This window comes from Hemibagrus wyckioides, linkage group LG15, assembly GCF_019097595.1.
Source record: "Hemibagrus wyckioides isolate EC202008001 linkage group LG15, SWU_Hwy_1.0, whole genome shotgun sequence".
NCBI classification, from domain to species: domain Eukaryota; kingdom Metazoa; phylum Chordata; class Actinopteri; order Siluriformes; family Bagridae; genus Hemibagrus; species Hemibagrus wyckioides.
In genome coordinates this window covers 12,492,720-12,508,452 of record NC_080724.1, presented here as the reverse complement: position 1 = coordinate 12,508,452, position 15,733 = coordinate 12,492,720, and the positions used below count along the sequence as shown (strand labels likewise).

Genomic DNA, 15,733 nt, shown 5'->3' with positions numbered 1-15,733 from the left:
GAAGCGGTATTCCCTGATGGCTGTGACCTCTTTCAGCAGGATAATGCACTGGGCCACAAAGCAAAAGTGGTTCAGGAATGGTTTGATGAACACAACAATGAGTTTGAGGTGTTGACTTGGCCTCCAAATTCCCCAGATCTAAATCCAATCGAGCATCTGTGGGATGTTCTGGACAAACAAATCCGATCCATGGAGGCCCCACATCACAAATTACAGGACTTAAAGGATCTGCTGCTAACATCATGGTGCCAGACACCACAGCACACCTTCAGGGATCTAGCTGAGTCCATGCCTTAAGGGGTCAGGACTGTTTTGGCAGCAAAAGACCAACACAATATTAGGAAGGTGGTCATAATCTTAAGCTTAATTGGTGTAATTATTCTTACACTGTATCATCATCTTGCTCGAGTTATTGAAACATAAATAAAAGCACATAGAGAGAGGATGTGCTCACATTGACACCTTTAGGACCTGGGTTTCCCTCTGGGCCTGCCAGTCCCTGAAAGAAAACACACATCAATATCATACACATACACACACACACACTCAGCATGATAAAACACAACATGACTCATTTTCAGTGTTTCATTTTGTTATCACCCTGAAAGTTATAGCTTTACATCTAACTTCTGACACTGGAGACTCCTTCTAGAAATAAATGTTCACAGACAACTTCAATAATAATAATAATAATAATAATAATAATAATAATAATAATAATAATAATTGTTACAGCACACATAATTTTACTATTAGTCATAAATTACATAGAGTGTTTGCCTTACATAAACCCCTACAAATGTGCGGTTACTTTAGAAATGAGAATGTATTACTGTACATTAATATAAACCTGATGTTAAGGAAAATGAATCCAATCAGACTCAAGAACTTTCTGTCTACTGATTCATTTACTGCATTAAAGGATCCTTTCCTTTATACATAAGTCCCTCCCCAAGGTGGAATTCTGGGTATATAGTTTCACTTTAGTGGATCTTGGTCACTGCACCTGCCTGCCAGGGTAACCTGCCGCCCCGACCATGCCCGGCAATCCTGGCAACCCCTGCGGAGAGAGGGATAGAGAGAGAGAGAGATGGATAGAGAGAGAAAGAGAGAGAGAGAGAGAGAGAAAGAGAGAGAGAGAGAGAGAGAGAGAGAGAGAGAGAGAGAGAGAGAGAGAGAGAGAGAGAGAGAGAGGAGGGGAATGTGAGAACACGGCCATGCCAGTGCAGGAATAGAACAGCTATTGTTCTCAACAGCACCCCGATCTACCAGCCTGCCGAGTTCTCCTCACCCTGGCTCTGGCTGTGGCTCAGGATGAAGTCGGACTCTGTGTCAGTTTACAGAACGTCCCCCACACTAGTCTCACTAGAGTCTGGAGTTAATTTGAACAAAGTGAGAGCTGTTTGAACAAAGTGTGAGCTGCTTTTTCACAGTTTTGTTAGACCAACTTGCAGCTCTTTAATGCAACAATGTCGCTTCAACTCAATACATTGCATCCATTTATACACCGTCACAACTCATCCATCAGTAAAAGTAACAAACTCTCGTTAATCTCTACACTGTTCTCAATTTTATTTAGAACTCATACAACATACTGATACTTTAGACATCTCTACATCTCAGGGTTTATCAGTGTTTCCATGGCAAAGTGGTAAACTTCATATTTAATCTGAAAAAAAAACCCTTCTGATTTAGACCACGCCCACTTCAGGGTTCTAATCCGAATGCAGATCCAGATAAAAGCATTGCGTTACACCTGAATATTAGTGTAATGCAAACTGGGAGAAAGAACAATGATGCCATTGTGGGAGGTTTTTTTTTTTATGGCAAATGGGTTACATACCTGTTCTCCTGGGTGACCTGGTGGTCCTGGATAGCCTTTGGGACCCTGTGAGAAAAAGAGAAACAAAGAAAGTGATGAGAAAGGCAAATGAGAGAGAGAGAGAGAGAGAGAGACAGAGACAGAGACAGAGAGAGATCACCTTGTTCTCATTCCTCTCATGTGTTCTCTTTTCCCAGTCCAGCAACATTTTTGGGGATTTTGTTGCCTTAGGTTCCCAAAACCCCCCCGCTCTTAGATAAGACTAATACCCTTTAAGAATTCTCTCCAAACTGTCAAAACCTTTCAAGCCTTTCCCCTACAGAGAGCTACACCTCGCGTTGCACACTAGAGGCAAGTCACAACAGCCAGAGCGACGTGAGGTTCAAAAGAACATGCAGCAGATTCGCACTGCCTTTTTCAGTTTTTCTATAGTAACCCAAAATATCCACAATAAAATCTGGGTTCTCTGCTTTTTGGAAATCAGCTCCTCTGTTTCAGCTTGATGTAATAATGAGATGTTTTGTTTTGTCCTTTAGCATATTCATTATCACTGCTAGCGCATCCACAAATCCAGTGGGCTACTGTTGGTGTATTTAAAATGTGAACCGCAGCATCTCTGAGACTTTACTCAGAAATTTCCCACTCTGTGCTCTTTAGGTGTAGCTGCACTTTAAAATGTAGAGGAATGGGGAATTCAGAGGGCGCTGGAAGATTTTGGCCTTTCACCCTGAACCCTGCCTTTGCGCTGATGCTTCAGGGTTATTTATGCCTAGCCGAGGTCCGGTATGTGGGACTATTTGTGTTCACGGTCATGTGGAGAGACGTGTCTGTAATCATGGAGCTTAACCTCACCTTTAAGATGAAAGTATTAGTGACTGTGGTTGCACATTGGATAGCAATCAGTTAAAACAACCATCAACTGTGGATAACTGAACCCTCCACTGGGTTTCTACCTGAATGAAGGTATGAAGAACATCAGTACTCCATGTGGTTTGGTGGAAAAGGCAGATCTTATTTCAGGAGTTAAAAGTGAGGTAGAAGTTCATCCAAGTTTGGATCCATGGACCGATACATCATGTCATAAGCGATCTACCAGGAAAGGCTTTTCATCTCCAAACGGCTGTCATCTTCTCATCTATTCTCCTAAATCCTCTTCAGATGTGGAGATGTGGAGGCGGAACACAGGGTTAAAGGGCAATTATTTCAAGTGTCCATCAGTGTGCACTTTAACAGCACAAATCCACTTAAGAATAATCTGAAGATTTACACCAGAGATGCTGAAATCTGGACTCTGATTGGTCAGAGGGTGTTGATTATTTTCCTGTAACAGTAGCATCACAGGCTTATTTATATTCATTGCGCTTGTTCTAACACATTAGCGTTTCCATAGTAACATCTTATTCCTATGAACAAGTGGCTTTTTTCAGCACGTTTGGAAGGGGTCTCCAGTGTTAGTACTTTGTTACAGTCTGTTTAAACTTTGTGGTTTCTTGATAATGTGACAAGTTGAAATAAGAGAGACTGGTGACGTTCGTGATCCAATGACGCTCCACAAAGCATTCAAAAATGTGATGATCTTTTGCAGTATTTGGCTAATTGCTGTGGTGTAAGAGGAATAAAACACTTGTTAGGAAACTAATCCACCTCTCAGCTGTAACAGAAACCCTTGTGTTGGATGTTTTCCTAAAACAGCATGTCCCCAGTATTTTATTCCTTACTTGATACCAACAGTAACTGACAGATCCTTTCCTCTTCCTCCAGGAAACACCTAAACCTGTTTGCTGTATTATTCAGCTGCTCTTTGCTTCCAGACAGAAACGCCCCGTTGCTGCTCTTGCTCGTCTCTGGTTGCGTCTCTGGCTCTTTAAAGCTGCTGTGTCAGAAGGTTGCCGTTAAAAGACCTGTGATTTTGTGAGGCTCTTGACAGGAACTTAATGCCAGTGTGTAACTTTATCCCGCTGTGAGTAGCCTAGCTGCAGTGAGAGAAGCTGTAGCACACCTTACCCACTCTCCAGTCAAGGGAATGCCGATGAAACATCTACATTTAGATCGGATGTCTGATGTGTGGGGCACACGGAAACCCTTCAACCCCTAGCAACTTACCACTGGACCTGGAAAACCTTTAGGGCCTGGGGGACCTGGTGCTCCTCTCTCACCCTACAAGAGAAAAACATGATTAGTCTAGAATATTCAAGAAAGGAAAAAGAAAATATGGCTAGAAGGAACAGAAAAAAAGGTGTAAAGAAAAATGACAGAGAAATGTGAAAGGAGTTTAGGAGAGAAAAAACACTTTAATTAATCAACACATGCTCTGAGCTTCTGTGGAGGAAGGAAGAAGCAACAAAATAAAGCAGAACAGCTCTGAGAATTCAGGAGATCATCAGAAAACAGAGGCGAGCAGTTAGAAGCGATTCTCTCACCTGTTCTCCCTTCATCGCCTGACCTGGGGACAGACCGGGGTCACCTTTTGCACCCTGAGGCAACAAAAAAATATCATCTCAGTTAAATTTTTCATGAAAAAAAAAACCCAACATGGAATAAAATGCTTTAATTGAAATTACTGTGCTGTAGGTAAATGACTAAAACGTCTAAGAAAGTTCTAAAGATTGTGTTAAATTCTCCTTTGGGATGAATAAAGTATCTATCTATCTATCTATCTATCTATCTATCTATCTATCTATCTATCTATCTATCTATCTATCTATCTATCTATCTATCTATCTATCTATCTATCTATCTATCTATCTATCTAAAGAAACTTCGAAGTTGTTGGTAGCCTCCTGTGCTCAGGTGTGACAGAATGACGTTACTACAAGTTCTACAACATGAACTGTAACTCTAAATGGATAACAAGTACAACATTATTGCTGATGTTAAGAAGAAGAAAACAGTCTCCAGTGTTATCAGTAACTCTGCATTATTCCAAACCGTCACTAGAAAAATCCTATGACATTAAAAGCAAAATGCAGAGGGAATAGAACAGATTGTTGCCTGTTTACTGGAGAGATGTGTTTCTGTAGTGCTGAAAAATGATTTCTAATAAAGCAGAGCTCAGCTAGCATGTCATATCTCAGCTAGCACCTAACACCTAGCCACTGTATGTTGACTTCAATGAAATCTCCAGCTGTAGAAAGACCAGTGTGTTCGTTTCACGCTCTACAGATATGTCCACAGGTCTGACAGCAGATGTCAGCAGTTTTATGGATTCAGGCAGATCTTCATCTAGGAACACACCCCAGAGTAACACCTTCACAGCCTTCACATCCTTCTGCAGCCTGCGTGCACCGTCTCTTTATCTCGACAGGATGGAGGGAGCAGCGATGGAGCAATGCAGCACTGTGGGCTTGATGTTTTTGGGAGAGGCATGAGGCGATGACTCATCTCAGAGCTACAGCTGTGGGTGAAGATGCTCCACTTCATCAACTTCACTGATTGTGAGAAGCATTGAGTGAAAGAGCAAACCTGCAAACCCCAAGCCGGCGCTTATCCCACTCATGTCCCGAGAAGCAGCAGAGAAACGCTTGTTTATCCTCCCACACTCACCACATGTGTTTATTCAGTTACCAGCAAAGCGAAAGACTGTGGTGTTTTACAGAGAGAAGAGAGAGCAGGGGCTGAACTTCAATTGCTGCAACTCTGCTACTATTAAAATATCCCTTTCTACATCACCATCGTTATCATTATCATCATCATCATCATCATCATCATCATCATCATCATTCATGAATGAACAGAATCACTGTCTTATGAATCAAAATCACATCACATCAGATTTGCTGGTAATGTCAAATGTCCAGTCGTTGCCTTAACGTCTGAAATAGTATTGCACGAGCCGGAGGTTTTATTAGCGCCATGTGGGGACTAGCCACTAATTTGTGTGCTGGTGTAAAGATGGCAGTTACAGTGTGGTTACACAACCATTTCCATCCCAGCTGAAACACATGGTACAGTAAAACCACAATCTACAATCATGGAGACTTTACAAGCGTCTTGACTTTTTATAGGCACTAATTAAAGTGTGTGGCTGTGATGTGCTGCAGTCTGTAACACACTTCACACTCTTGCACACATCTATATCACACTCCACACTGTTACACACTCCACACTGTAACACAATTCACCCTGTACAACAATTCACACTATAACACACTTCACACTCTTACACATTTCTATAACACACTTCACTCTGTAACACACTCCACCCTGTTACACACTTCACCCTGTAACACACTCCACCCTGTAACACACTCCACCCTGTAACACACTTCACCCTGTAACACACTCCACCCTGTAACACACTTCACCCTGTAACACACTTCACCCTGTAACACACTTCACACACTCCACCCTGTAACACAATTTACCCTGTAACACACTTCACCCTGTAACACAATTTACCCTGTAACACACTTCTATAACACACTTCACACACTTACACACTCCACACTGTAACACACTTCACCCTGTAACACACTTCACACACTTACACACTCCACACTGTAACACACTTCACCCTGTAACACACTTCACCCTGTAACACACTCCACACTGTAACACACTCCACCCTGTAACACACTTCTATAACACACTTCACACTCTTACACACTCCACACTGTAACACAATTCACACTGCAACACACTTCTATAACACACTTTACACTCTTACACACTCCACTCTGTAACACAAATCACCCTGTAACACACTTCACTCTGTAACACACTCCGCACTGTAACACACTTCAGTCTGTAACACACTCCACCCTGTAACACAATTTACAATCTGTAACACACTCCACCCTGTAACACAATTTACCCTGTAACACACTTCACTCTGTAACACACTCCACCCTGTAACACAATTTACCCTGTAACACACTTCACTCTGTAACACACTCCACCCTGTAACACACTTCACACTGTAACACAAATCACTCTGTAACACACGCCACACTGTAACACACCTCACACTCTTACACACTTCTATAAGACACTTCACACTGTAACACACTTCACCGTATGTGTAACAGCATCGCCAAAATGGAAATCAGTGATGTCGCTTTGCCTTGAGGGTAAACCTGGGATAAGTAGGTTCATGTGTATATCTCTGTTTGTGTGTGTGTGTGTGTGTACAATGTTTTCACACTGAAACAGAAGTTACAGCAAAGGTGCTCAGATTTTCCACTGGAATGAAAGAAATATCTGTTAGATATGACTCATCGCTCCTGTTCATGTTGACAGATTCGTGTAACATCTGGATTCTAATCTGATCACAGCGCTACATAAAGAAGCACACACACACACAGAATGGAAAGTGCAGGTCTATAGAGAAATATGTGGAGAGATCTGCCGGCACATGCTGCCACACACATCAAAATATTGAGTCTAGTCCAATTCTGTAACATAACGTGCTATCAGACATCTGTGTGTGTGTGTGTGTGTGTGTCTGTGAAGGTGTAGCTGCCAACACACAGGTTAAGGAGAAGAGGAAGCTTCAGTGCGAAAACAATAAATTCTCAACATCATTAATCAAATATAAAGCAACTGCTGCAGTATAAACAACTACAGCATTATATGAACATCTACATCATTAAACAAACACCAAATGCATTAAAAAAACACCTACACCATTTAATAAACATCTACAGCATTAAACAAACACCAACAGCATTAAACAAACATCTACAGCATTAAAGAAACACCTACAGAATTAAACAAACAACAACAGCATTAAAGAAACATCTACACCATTAAATAAACTTCTAAAGAGTTAAACAAACACCAAATACATAAAACACACATCTACAGCTTTAAACAAACACCTACAGCATTAAAGAAACATCTACAGCTTTAAACAAACACCTACAGCATTAAACAAACATCTACACCATTAAATAAACATCTAAAGTGTTAAACAAACACCAAATGCATTAAACAAACATCTACAGCATTAAATAGACATCTAAAGTGTTAAACAAACACCAACACCATTAAACAAACACCTACAGCATTAAGCAAACACCAACAGCATTAAATAAACATCTAAAGTGTTAAGCAAACACCAACAGCATTAAACAAACATCTACACCATTAAACAAACATCTACACCATTAAATAAACATCTACACCATTAAACAAACACCAAATGCATTACACAAACACCTACAGCATTAAACAAACATCTAAAGTGTTAAACAAACACCAACACCATTAAACAAACACCTACAGCATTAAATAGACATCTAAAGTGTTAAACAAACACCAACACCATTAAACAAACACCTACAGCATTAAGCAAACACCAACAGCATTAAATAAACATCTAAAGTGTTAAGCAAACACCAACAGCATTAAACAAACATCTACACCATTAAACAAACATCTACACCATTAAATAAACATCTACACCATTAAACAAACACCAAATGCATTACACAAACACCTACAGCATTAAACAAACATCTAAAGTGTTAAACAAACACCAACACCATTAAACAAACACCTACAGCATTAAGCAAACACCAACAGCATTAAATAAACATCTAAAGTGTTAAGCAAACACCAACAGCATTAAACAAACATCTACACCATTAAACAAACATCTACACCATTAAATAAACATCTACACCATTAAACAAACACCAAATGCATTACACAAACACCTACAGCATTAAACAAACATCTAAAGTGTTAAACAAACACCTACACCATTAAACAAACACCTATAGCATTAAACAAACACCTACAGCACTAAACAAACACCTACAGCATTAAACAAACATCTGCAGAGTTAAACACCAACAACATTAAACAAACACTGACAGCATAACACAAATTCCTACAGCAGTAAACAAACACCAACAGTGTTAAATAAACACCTAAACAAATGACATTTACACACAATCAACAAAAACAACTCCTTCAATGTTGTTCATTTAATTGTGTACTGAGTAATTCAACACATAAAAACATTCATTAGTTGAGCTGCTACTAACAAACTCATTGCTAAATTCTTCCTGAAGTCTCCCAACAGGAAGTCTCAGCAGTTTCAGAGTGGGAGGGGCTTATTTTCTATCCCCTGTCAATCACAGAGACACTAGCCAGCCTTCCTGTGAGAGATGTAACTCTAACAATCTGTATAAATCCAAACTGCTTCATCACACCTACAGAGGAAACCGCTGATTAGAGTCTCTGTGATTGACAGGGGAGGAGGACTGAGCTACTTCCACATGCCGTGGCATCGTCGAGGTTGGACTCAACTGCGAACACTTTTCTATTGAGCCCAAATATCTCTATAAATACATTCTACCTGATTTGACTTGAACAGACTCTGTTACACATCTATAATTAATCATCTTAGCTTTATTAAAGGTTTCTTCCTTCTGTCAGAACTGTAAAAATACCTCACCCCATAGTCTTTATTTAAATACAGGAGCTAAATCATCACATGACAGATCTAAAAGATTTAAAATTCCTTCTTTATTGTCTGCTCTTTCCACCATGACATGGCCCAACGACGTTCTCCAGCATGTTCTCCACAGATGAACAGATTCACAGGCCAGAGGGTGAAACCAGAGTGAGCGTGTGGGACGTTTAAACTGGACCACAAAAAAAACAACTGTAGATTATCTAGTGTGTGGCAGGTGGAGTGTGAACCTTCTGACGCTAACATAAAAAAAATCATCTTCACCAGCTGTTGTTAAGAGAGCTTCTTCTCTCACAATGATGCTCTTTAAAACAACAAGATTCAAAAACATTCAAGATAATGTAGCTGGAGGAATAGACGTGGGTTTAGGATCAATGTGAGCTTTCAACATATGACTAATGCAGCCATATTTCAGTGTATGTTCAGACCTTCTCTTAAGATCAGAACCTAAAACAGTCCTTTATGAAGTGTTTACAGTGCAGTGTTTAACAGCTAGTGAGTCACAGCAGAGCTCACAGGAACCACACACACACACACACTTCATCTCTACATTTCAGCTCTTATCATCTATCAGAGGATTAATAAATATTACACCCACAATGACAGCTAGCGGCTAACACACACACACACACACACACATATCAACACATACACACACACTCACATGCACACATACCCACACACACATACACAGCAACACACATAAATATAACAACACATGCACACACACTCACACATATACACACACATTCACATGCGCACGCACTAACACATACAGTACACACACACTCTCACACACACACATCTCCATGTTGTGCTGTTACAGGAAAATCATCAACAGTGTGGTGTAAAGAAGCAGAGTTATTTTCCTCTAACAGGATGTCCTGAGTGAACTATTATTATTATTATGTTATTATAAGCAGAGCGTTAATATCAACCTGAGATGAATCAACAACTTCTGTCCAATCAGAACGGAGAATTCTAGAAAAGCAGTGTGAAATTCCTGTCATGTGCGGAATGCTTTCCAGAATGAGTACAGAAAAAATGCTCCACGCTTCATTCTGCAGGTTGAAGACATCTGCAGATAAACGTGACGGCATTTATCTAGTCAGCTAGCATTGGCATAGAACTGTGTTATTGTTTTTAGACCTGAAGCTAGAGCGGGGGATGTGAGGCTCCGAATTTCTAGTTATGCATCTGCTAGCGAAGCAGAAAAACTCAAAACTATTACAGTCGAAGAGACATTTCTGGAGAATTCAAGCTCCAGCGAGTCTCTCCACCTGAACTCTCTGGAACTTAGCATTATGATTTCTGAGAGAACACATGCTTTACACGTCCAGGAATCAATCACTGCGAGGATAATGACCTTGTGTTGGAGGACTCACCTTGGGGCCAGGTAATCCAGGAGGCCCGGGAATCCCGTGAGGACCAAGAGGACCCTGCAGGTGAGAGAGAGAGAGAGAGAGAGAGAGATAATAAGCACACTGATGATTACTCATCCATATGACATCAGCCTCTCTCTGAGTGTGATCTTATCTCCTACCACTTGAATTATAGACAGGTCAAAGAAGCAGCACACACACACACACACACAGCAGCATCTATTTATATAGCTTAGGTTGCACTGGATATTTACAGTTTCTTTGTAGAAATGAAACAATGCTAATGTTTGTGTGAGAATGTAGCGACAGTACATGTGATGCTGTGAGTTACACAGCACGCAATAACATGTTGTACAGCAAAGCAGAAGGTTGTGGAGATCAACATATTCAGTGAAGTACTACACAAACTCTGAACAGTTTCACTTAAAAAGTGCCAATCAAACACATCCTTCTGATTAGAACTTAGCAAGTTCATGAATCTTCTCTGCAAACACATTCAGATCTGCAGATCACACCGTAAAATGCAGAGAGAGACTGATTTCAGAGTCAGTATGAATTCTCCTGCCTCGATCCTGGGATTGACTTCGGATCAACCATAAGGATAAAGCGCTGACTGAAGTGAACTTACTGAAGATAAATCAATGCTTTTGTCTTATTTATTGCTGAGTTTATGTCCCATGTCAAAATAAAAACTGATTTTCATGTAATAGACACTCTTTTGAAGTCTTTTAGAATGCATTTAGAATTAGAATTATGAATTACAGAGGATACTGCAAGCCTGGCCTTCTCGTCCATCATCAGTACCTGACCGCACAAAAGACCTCACACTCCTAAACCTTGTGGAAAGCCTCCCCAAAAATGTTGAAGCTGTTATAGCTGCAAAGGGTGGGTTAACTCCATATTAAATTCATGTGCATGTAAAGACGGACCCAGTTTTGGCCTGGCTCACAGTCTCCACTCTAATTCATCTCAACTGAGTTGAGGTCAGGACTCTGTGCAGTCCAGTCAAGTTCCTCCACACCAAACTCACTCATCCATGTCTTTATAGACCTTGATTTGTGCACTGGTGTGCAGTCATGTTAGAACAGGAATGGGCCATCTCGAAACTCTTCCCACAAAGTTTGGGAGCATGAAATTGTCCAAAATGTCTTGGTATGCTGAAGCATTAAGAGTTCCTTTCACTGGAACTAAGGGGGCAAGCCAAACCCATGAAAAACAACACCTGAATTCGATGATTTGGAGGGGTGTCCCAAAACTTTTGGCAAAATAGTGAATTTGGGATGATGGAGGAATAAAGATGCTTTTCAAACACACAAGAAATCTTCATTTTATCTGTCAGCGTAAACCCGACTATATCAGTGTAGCTTTACTCAGCAGGTGCACAGGAAAGTCAGTCAGCAGTCTGAACCAGTGGAGCACCAGATTCTGGCACTACAACAAGCGAGGGCTTCAGTCAGCCGAGTTATTTCAGGTCAGACTCACTAAAGCATGCAGACGTCTTCAGCCTGCTGATTACTGGGTCTCCAGGTCAACAGTGGAGTGAGTAATGACTGAAAAGTCCATCCTGACTCCATCCTTATGATGATCTGTGGTGTGTTTTTATTATTTCGGTGAAATGTTAAATGTCACTTGCCATGCTGATGTCACTGTTCTGCTTACTGCTATGATTAGATTCAAGATTTTCTATTTGTCACGTACACAGTTAGACTGAGTTGAATACCTGCAGTGAAATGAAACTTGGATTTAATAGAAATAATAAGAAATAAGACAAGGTAATAGAATACGTGCATTACAACATGCATACGAAAGATCGTACAGTCTGACTTTTCTGCAATTCCCCGCTCACATCTACTCTACACTGCAGTTTCTACTTGGAAAACTTTCACAAACTCAGAGAGAGAATTAGGAAAATAAAAAAATCTGGGAAGAAAGCAGCCGGGATTAAAGGTGCCTCTGGTGAAGAACGTAGCAAGTAGAGTAAGAATACTTCTCTACACGCGACATGCGATAAACTACATGAGATACGAGTCACACGACGTGCCACATGCTGCTGTGATCAGACAGAAGTCCATTGGTTTGTGACATTTCGTCTTTGTCACTTGACTCTTATGTCGTCTGCATGCGGTTCATGGATGCGACATTTGCTAACATGACCCCAATAAACGTTCTTCGCGATTTGCATGTCACGTCTGTACCTACATTCTAAACACTACACTGAGACAGTTACCGCACGTTCTATGAGCTCACAGCTGAGATTTATATTAACTGCAGTGTGTCACAGTGACCTCAGCTGTGTGTGTGTATGTGTGTGTGTGTGTGTGCTAGCATGCCACAGGAATGTATGCTCTCATGCACATCTGTAACACACTCGTCTCCCTTTCTTCGTCTAACACAGAAACACACACACACACACATATGCACACATGCTTGGAAGTGTGTGAGATTGCAGCAGGCTTTATTCAGTGCATTTAAAACAGTCGAATGTGTTGTTGCAATAAAAAAGAGAAAGAGAATGAAAGTCTCGCTGTCAATTCTGCCAGACGTTTACTGGTGACTGTGGGAACGTAAACCATCTGCATCTCACTTCTCGTCTTTATCCGATGGAGCAGATGTTTCGCTCTCCTCAGCAAAAAAACACAACGTGTGTCATGTGGCTTCTTCTTTTCTCTTTCTCTAATACTTGCAAGTCTTCAGAACAGCACCGGTCCAATCCATGTGAGAGTAAAGATCAGAACGGAGTCTGATTTGAGGTTTAAACAATTTGCTAAAAAATCAGGAATTTCTTCTTCATCATCATCATCCTCATCCTCATTATCATAAAAAATGCAGTTACATCAGTTTATTATGTCCTTCTTCTTAGAATACCATAAAAATAAACTTCTACTCACGTGTCATCACCTTTACTAGAGACTGGAGCACTACATACACTCAGCTCAGTAAAGACGAGGACACAGAGGATCTCTCATAATCTCAAACTCACTTTATAAACAAAGGAATAAAACACTTGAGGAGAGAAAAATAATTGGCAAAAAAACGAGTGGATTTGGGATTAGTTTCCTGTAACAGCGCATCCTGAAGTGTTTTATTCTTTTTAGCAGTTTCTCAGGATTATTTCGAGTAAAAACGACATGTCCTGCTTGTAAGTGTTCATGTCTTTTAGTCACGTTCTAGCAGCTATAAACGCTCTCTCCCTCACCACACACTCTTTTTTTCTCTCTCTTCAGGATAATAAGACAGAAAAAAAACACAGCACAGAGAATCCATTCATAAATATTATGTAAATGTCTCTATTTACAAAAAACTTTAGCACCTTGATGATTAATTTGAAGCATGGTGCGTTAGAACTAGTGCATTACTAAATTGTTTGTACATTTGTTATAGAAAATATACTGAATATGTAGTTAATTAATGAACACAACCAAACAAAAGCAGAATGAGAAAAGGGAGGTTCTTACCCGTGGTCCTCTTTTCCCAGCAGGTCCAGGGAGACCGGGGGGACCAGGAGAACCCTGCAAGACAACACGAGACTATGAGATGAGAGAGAAATGACACAATGAGCAGCCAGGAAGAGCTGAACTCACAATCTACAATGAATAGTCTGATCGAGGAAACAAGATGCACAGTGTAACTGAAACCTCATGTTTTCTCCAGGCCAAGTCTGTGTTTCTCTCACGCTTTCAGGAGGAACATGTTCCTGTGACCCATAAAACCCCATGACTGCAGACGTGTCTACTTCACCCTTTAGTTTAATTCAATTTTATTTGTATAAATATAAAAATTCTAATAAAAAAAGTTTAAAATTGAAATGTAATGTTTATCAGAGGTGATGATATGAGGAACCTTGAGAGGAACCAGACTCTAAAGGGAAGCCATGCTCTTCCAGTGAGTAAATAATTTTATTTCTATAACTGTATATATAACTGTGTGATTTAACATAGTGCTTCAGGGCTGACCTGGTCTCTTGTCCTGCGACAACACGCAGCTGAAACCTGAGCTCCAGTGAAACACACACACTTTAACGCAGGAGGTTTCAGGTTATGTCCTGGGAAAGGGGTTTAGTGTGAATGAGGCAGAATCAATATAATGGGAATTTCCACAGAAATATTTTACACAGGTTTACGTGTCACCTCCAGTCACATCACATCATGTGATTGATAGTCGAACCATAAATAACTGCGAGATGACATGGTGAAGTGAAGACAATATGGTTCCCCCACACAACACAACACAACACAACACAACACAACATAACATAACATAACATAACATAACATAACATAACATAACATAACACAATGCAACACAACACAACACAATGCAACGCAACTCAACACAACACAGGACAACTTAGAGGAAAATGCTGAATATTACATTTACATTTATGTCTTTCTGTGTGTGTGTGACAGAAACCAGCTTTATAAGGACTCAGATGAGTGTTACGTGTCTGTTCATGAGGCTGCGTCCCGAATCACATTCTTACACACTATTCTACTCCACTGTGTATAGTATTAGTGTTACTAGTTTGTTCACACTGAAAAGTGCACTTCAGCTACCAGGATGATGCTCTTATTCAAGTGAAAATATCGGACACATCATGCACTCAACCCTCTTAATTCAGCACTTTCGAATACTCTATTCGGATTTGCCAGAGGGTGTTGATTAAATAACAGAAGCTGCAGCAAATCAGGTGTATTTATAATTAATGTGCTCACTCTGACACGTTTGAACTGCTATAGTGACAGCTCATTCACAGCGACGTGTCCAGCAAATGCTAAAAAACAAAACAAAACATGATATTGTTTATCTGTGAAGAGATGTTTCGGATACGTTGATGGAAGGAGTCTCCAGATTTGTAAAAGTCAGAGGTAAGGATGTAACTGTTCAGCAGAGTTTATGTGTCATTGTGGTTTAACTCAACAGGAGAGAGAATAAAGTGAGGCTGATTAGGGAACAATGTTTATAGCTGCTAGAACATAAGAGCAGGAACCACCTTATTTCATAAAGTTCCACAAATAAATACAAAGTAATAAAGAAATAAAATGTGCGTGGAAGTAGTGACCGTGTCTCTGTTTCATCATGCCACCTGGGCGTTGATTATTTTACTTG

At 40.3% G+C, this 15,733-nt stretch overlaps 1 protein-coding gene across 1 annotated transcript in view; it reads right to left on the bottom strand.

The window, feature by feature from the left end:
* Positions 1–15,733, bottom strand: part of LOC131365936 (collagen alpha-1(XXIV) chain) — a 77,778-nt gene that overhangs the window by 44,421 nt on the left and 17,624 nt on the right. Inside the window, exons 4-10 of the mRNA XM_058409921.1 lie at positions 14,083–14,136; positions 10,631–10,684; positions 4,243–4,296; positions 3,926–3,979; positions 1,844–1,888; positions 1,007–1,060; positions 455–499 (exon numbers count right to left, since the gene is read on the bottom strand). Coding sequence (XP_058265904.1) covers positions 455–499; positions 1,007–1,060; positions 1,844–1,888; positions 3,926–3,979; positions 4,243–4,296; positions 10,631–10,684; positions 14,083–14,136 — 360 coding nt within the window. The remainder of the gene's footprint in view (positions 1–454; positions 500–1,006; positions 1,061–1,843; positions 1,889–3,925; positions 3,980–4,242; positions 4,297–10,630; positions 10,685–14,082; positions 14,137–15,733) is intronic.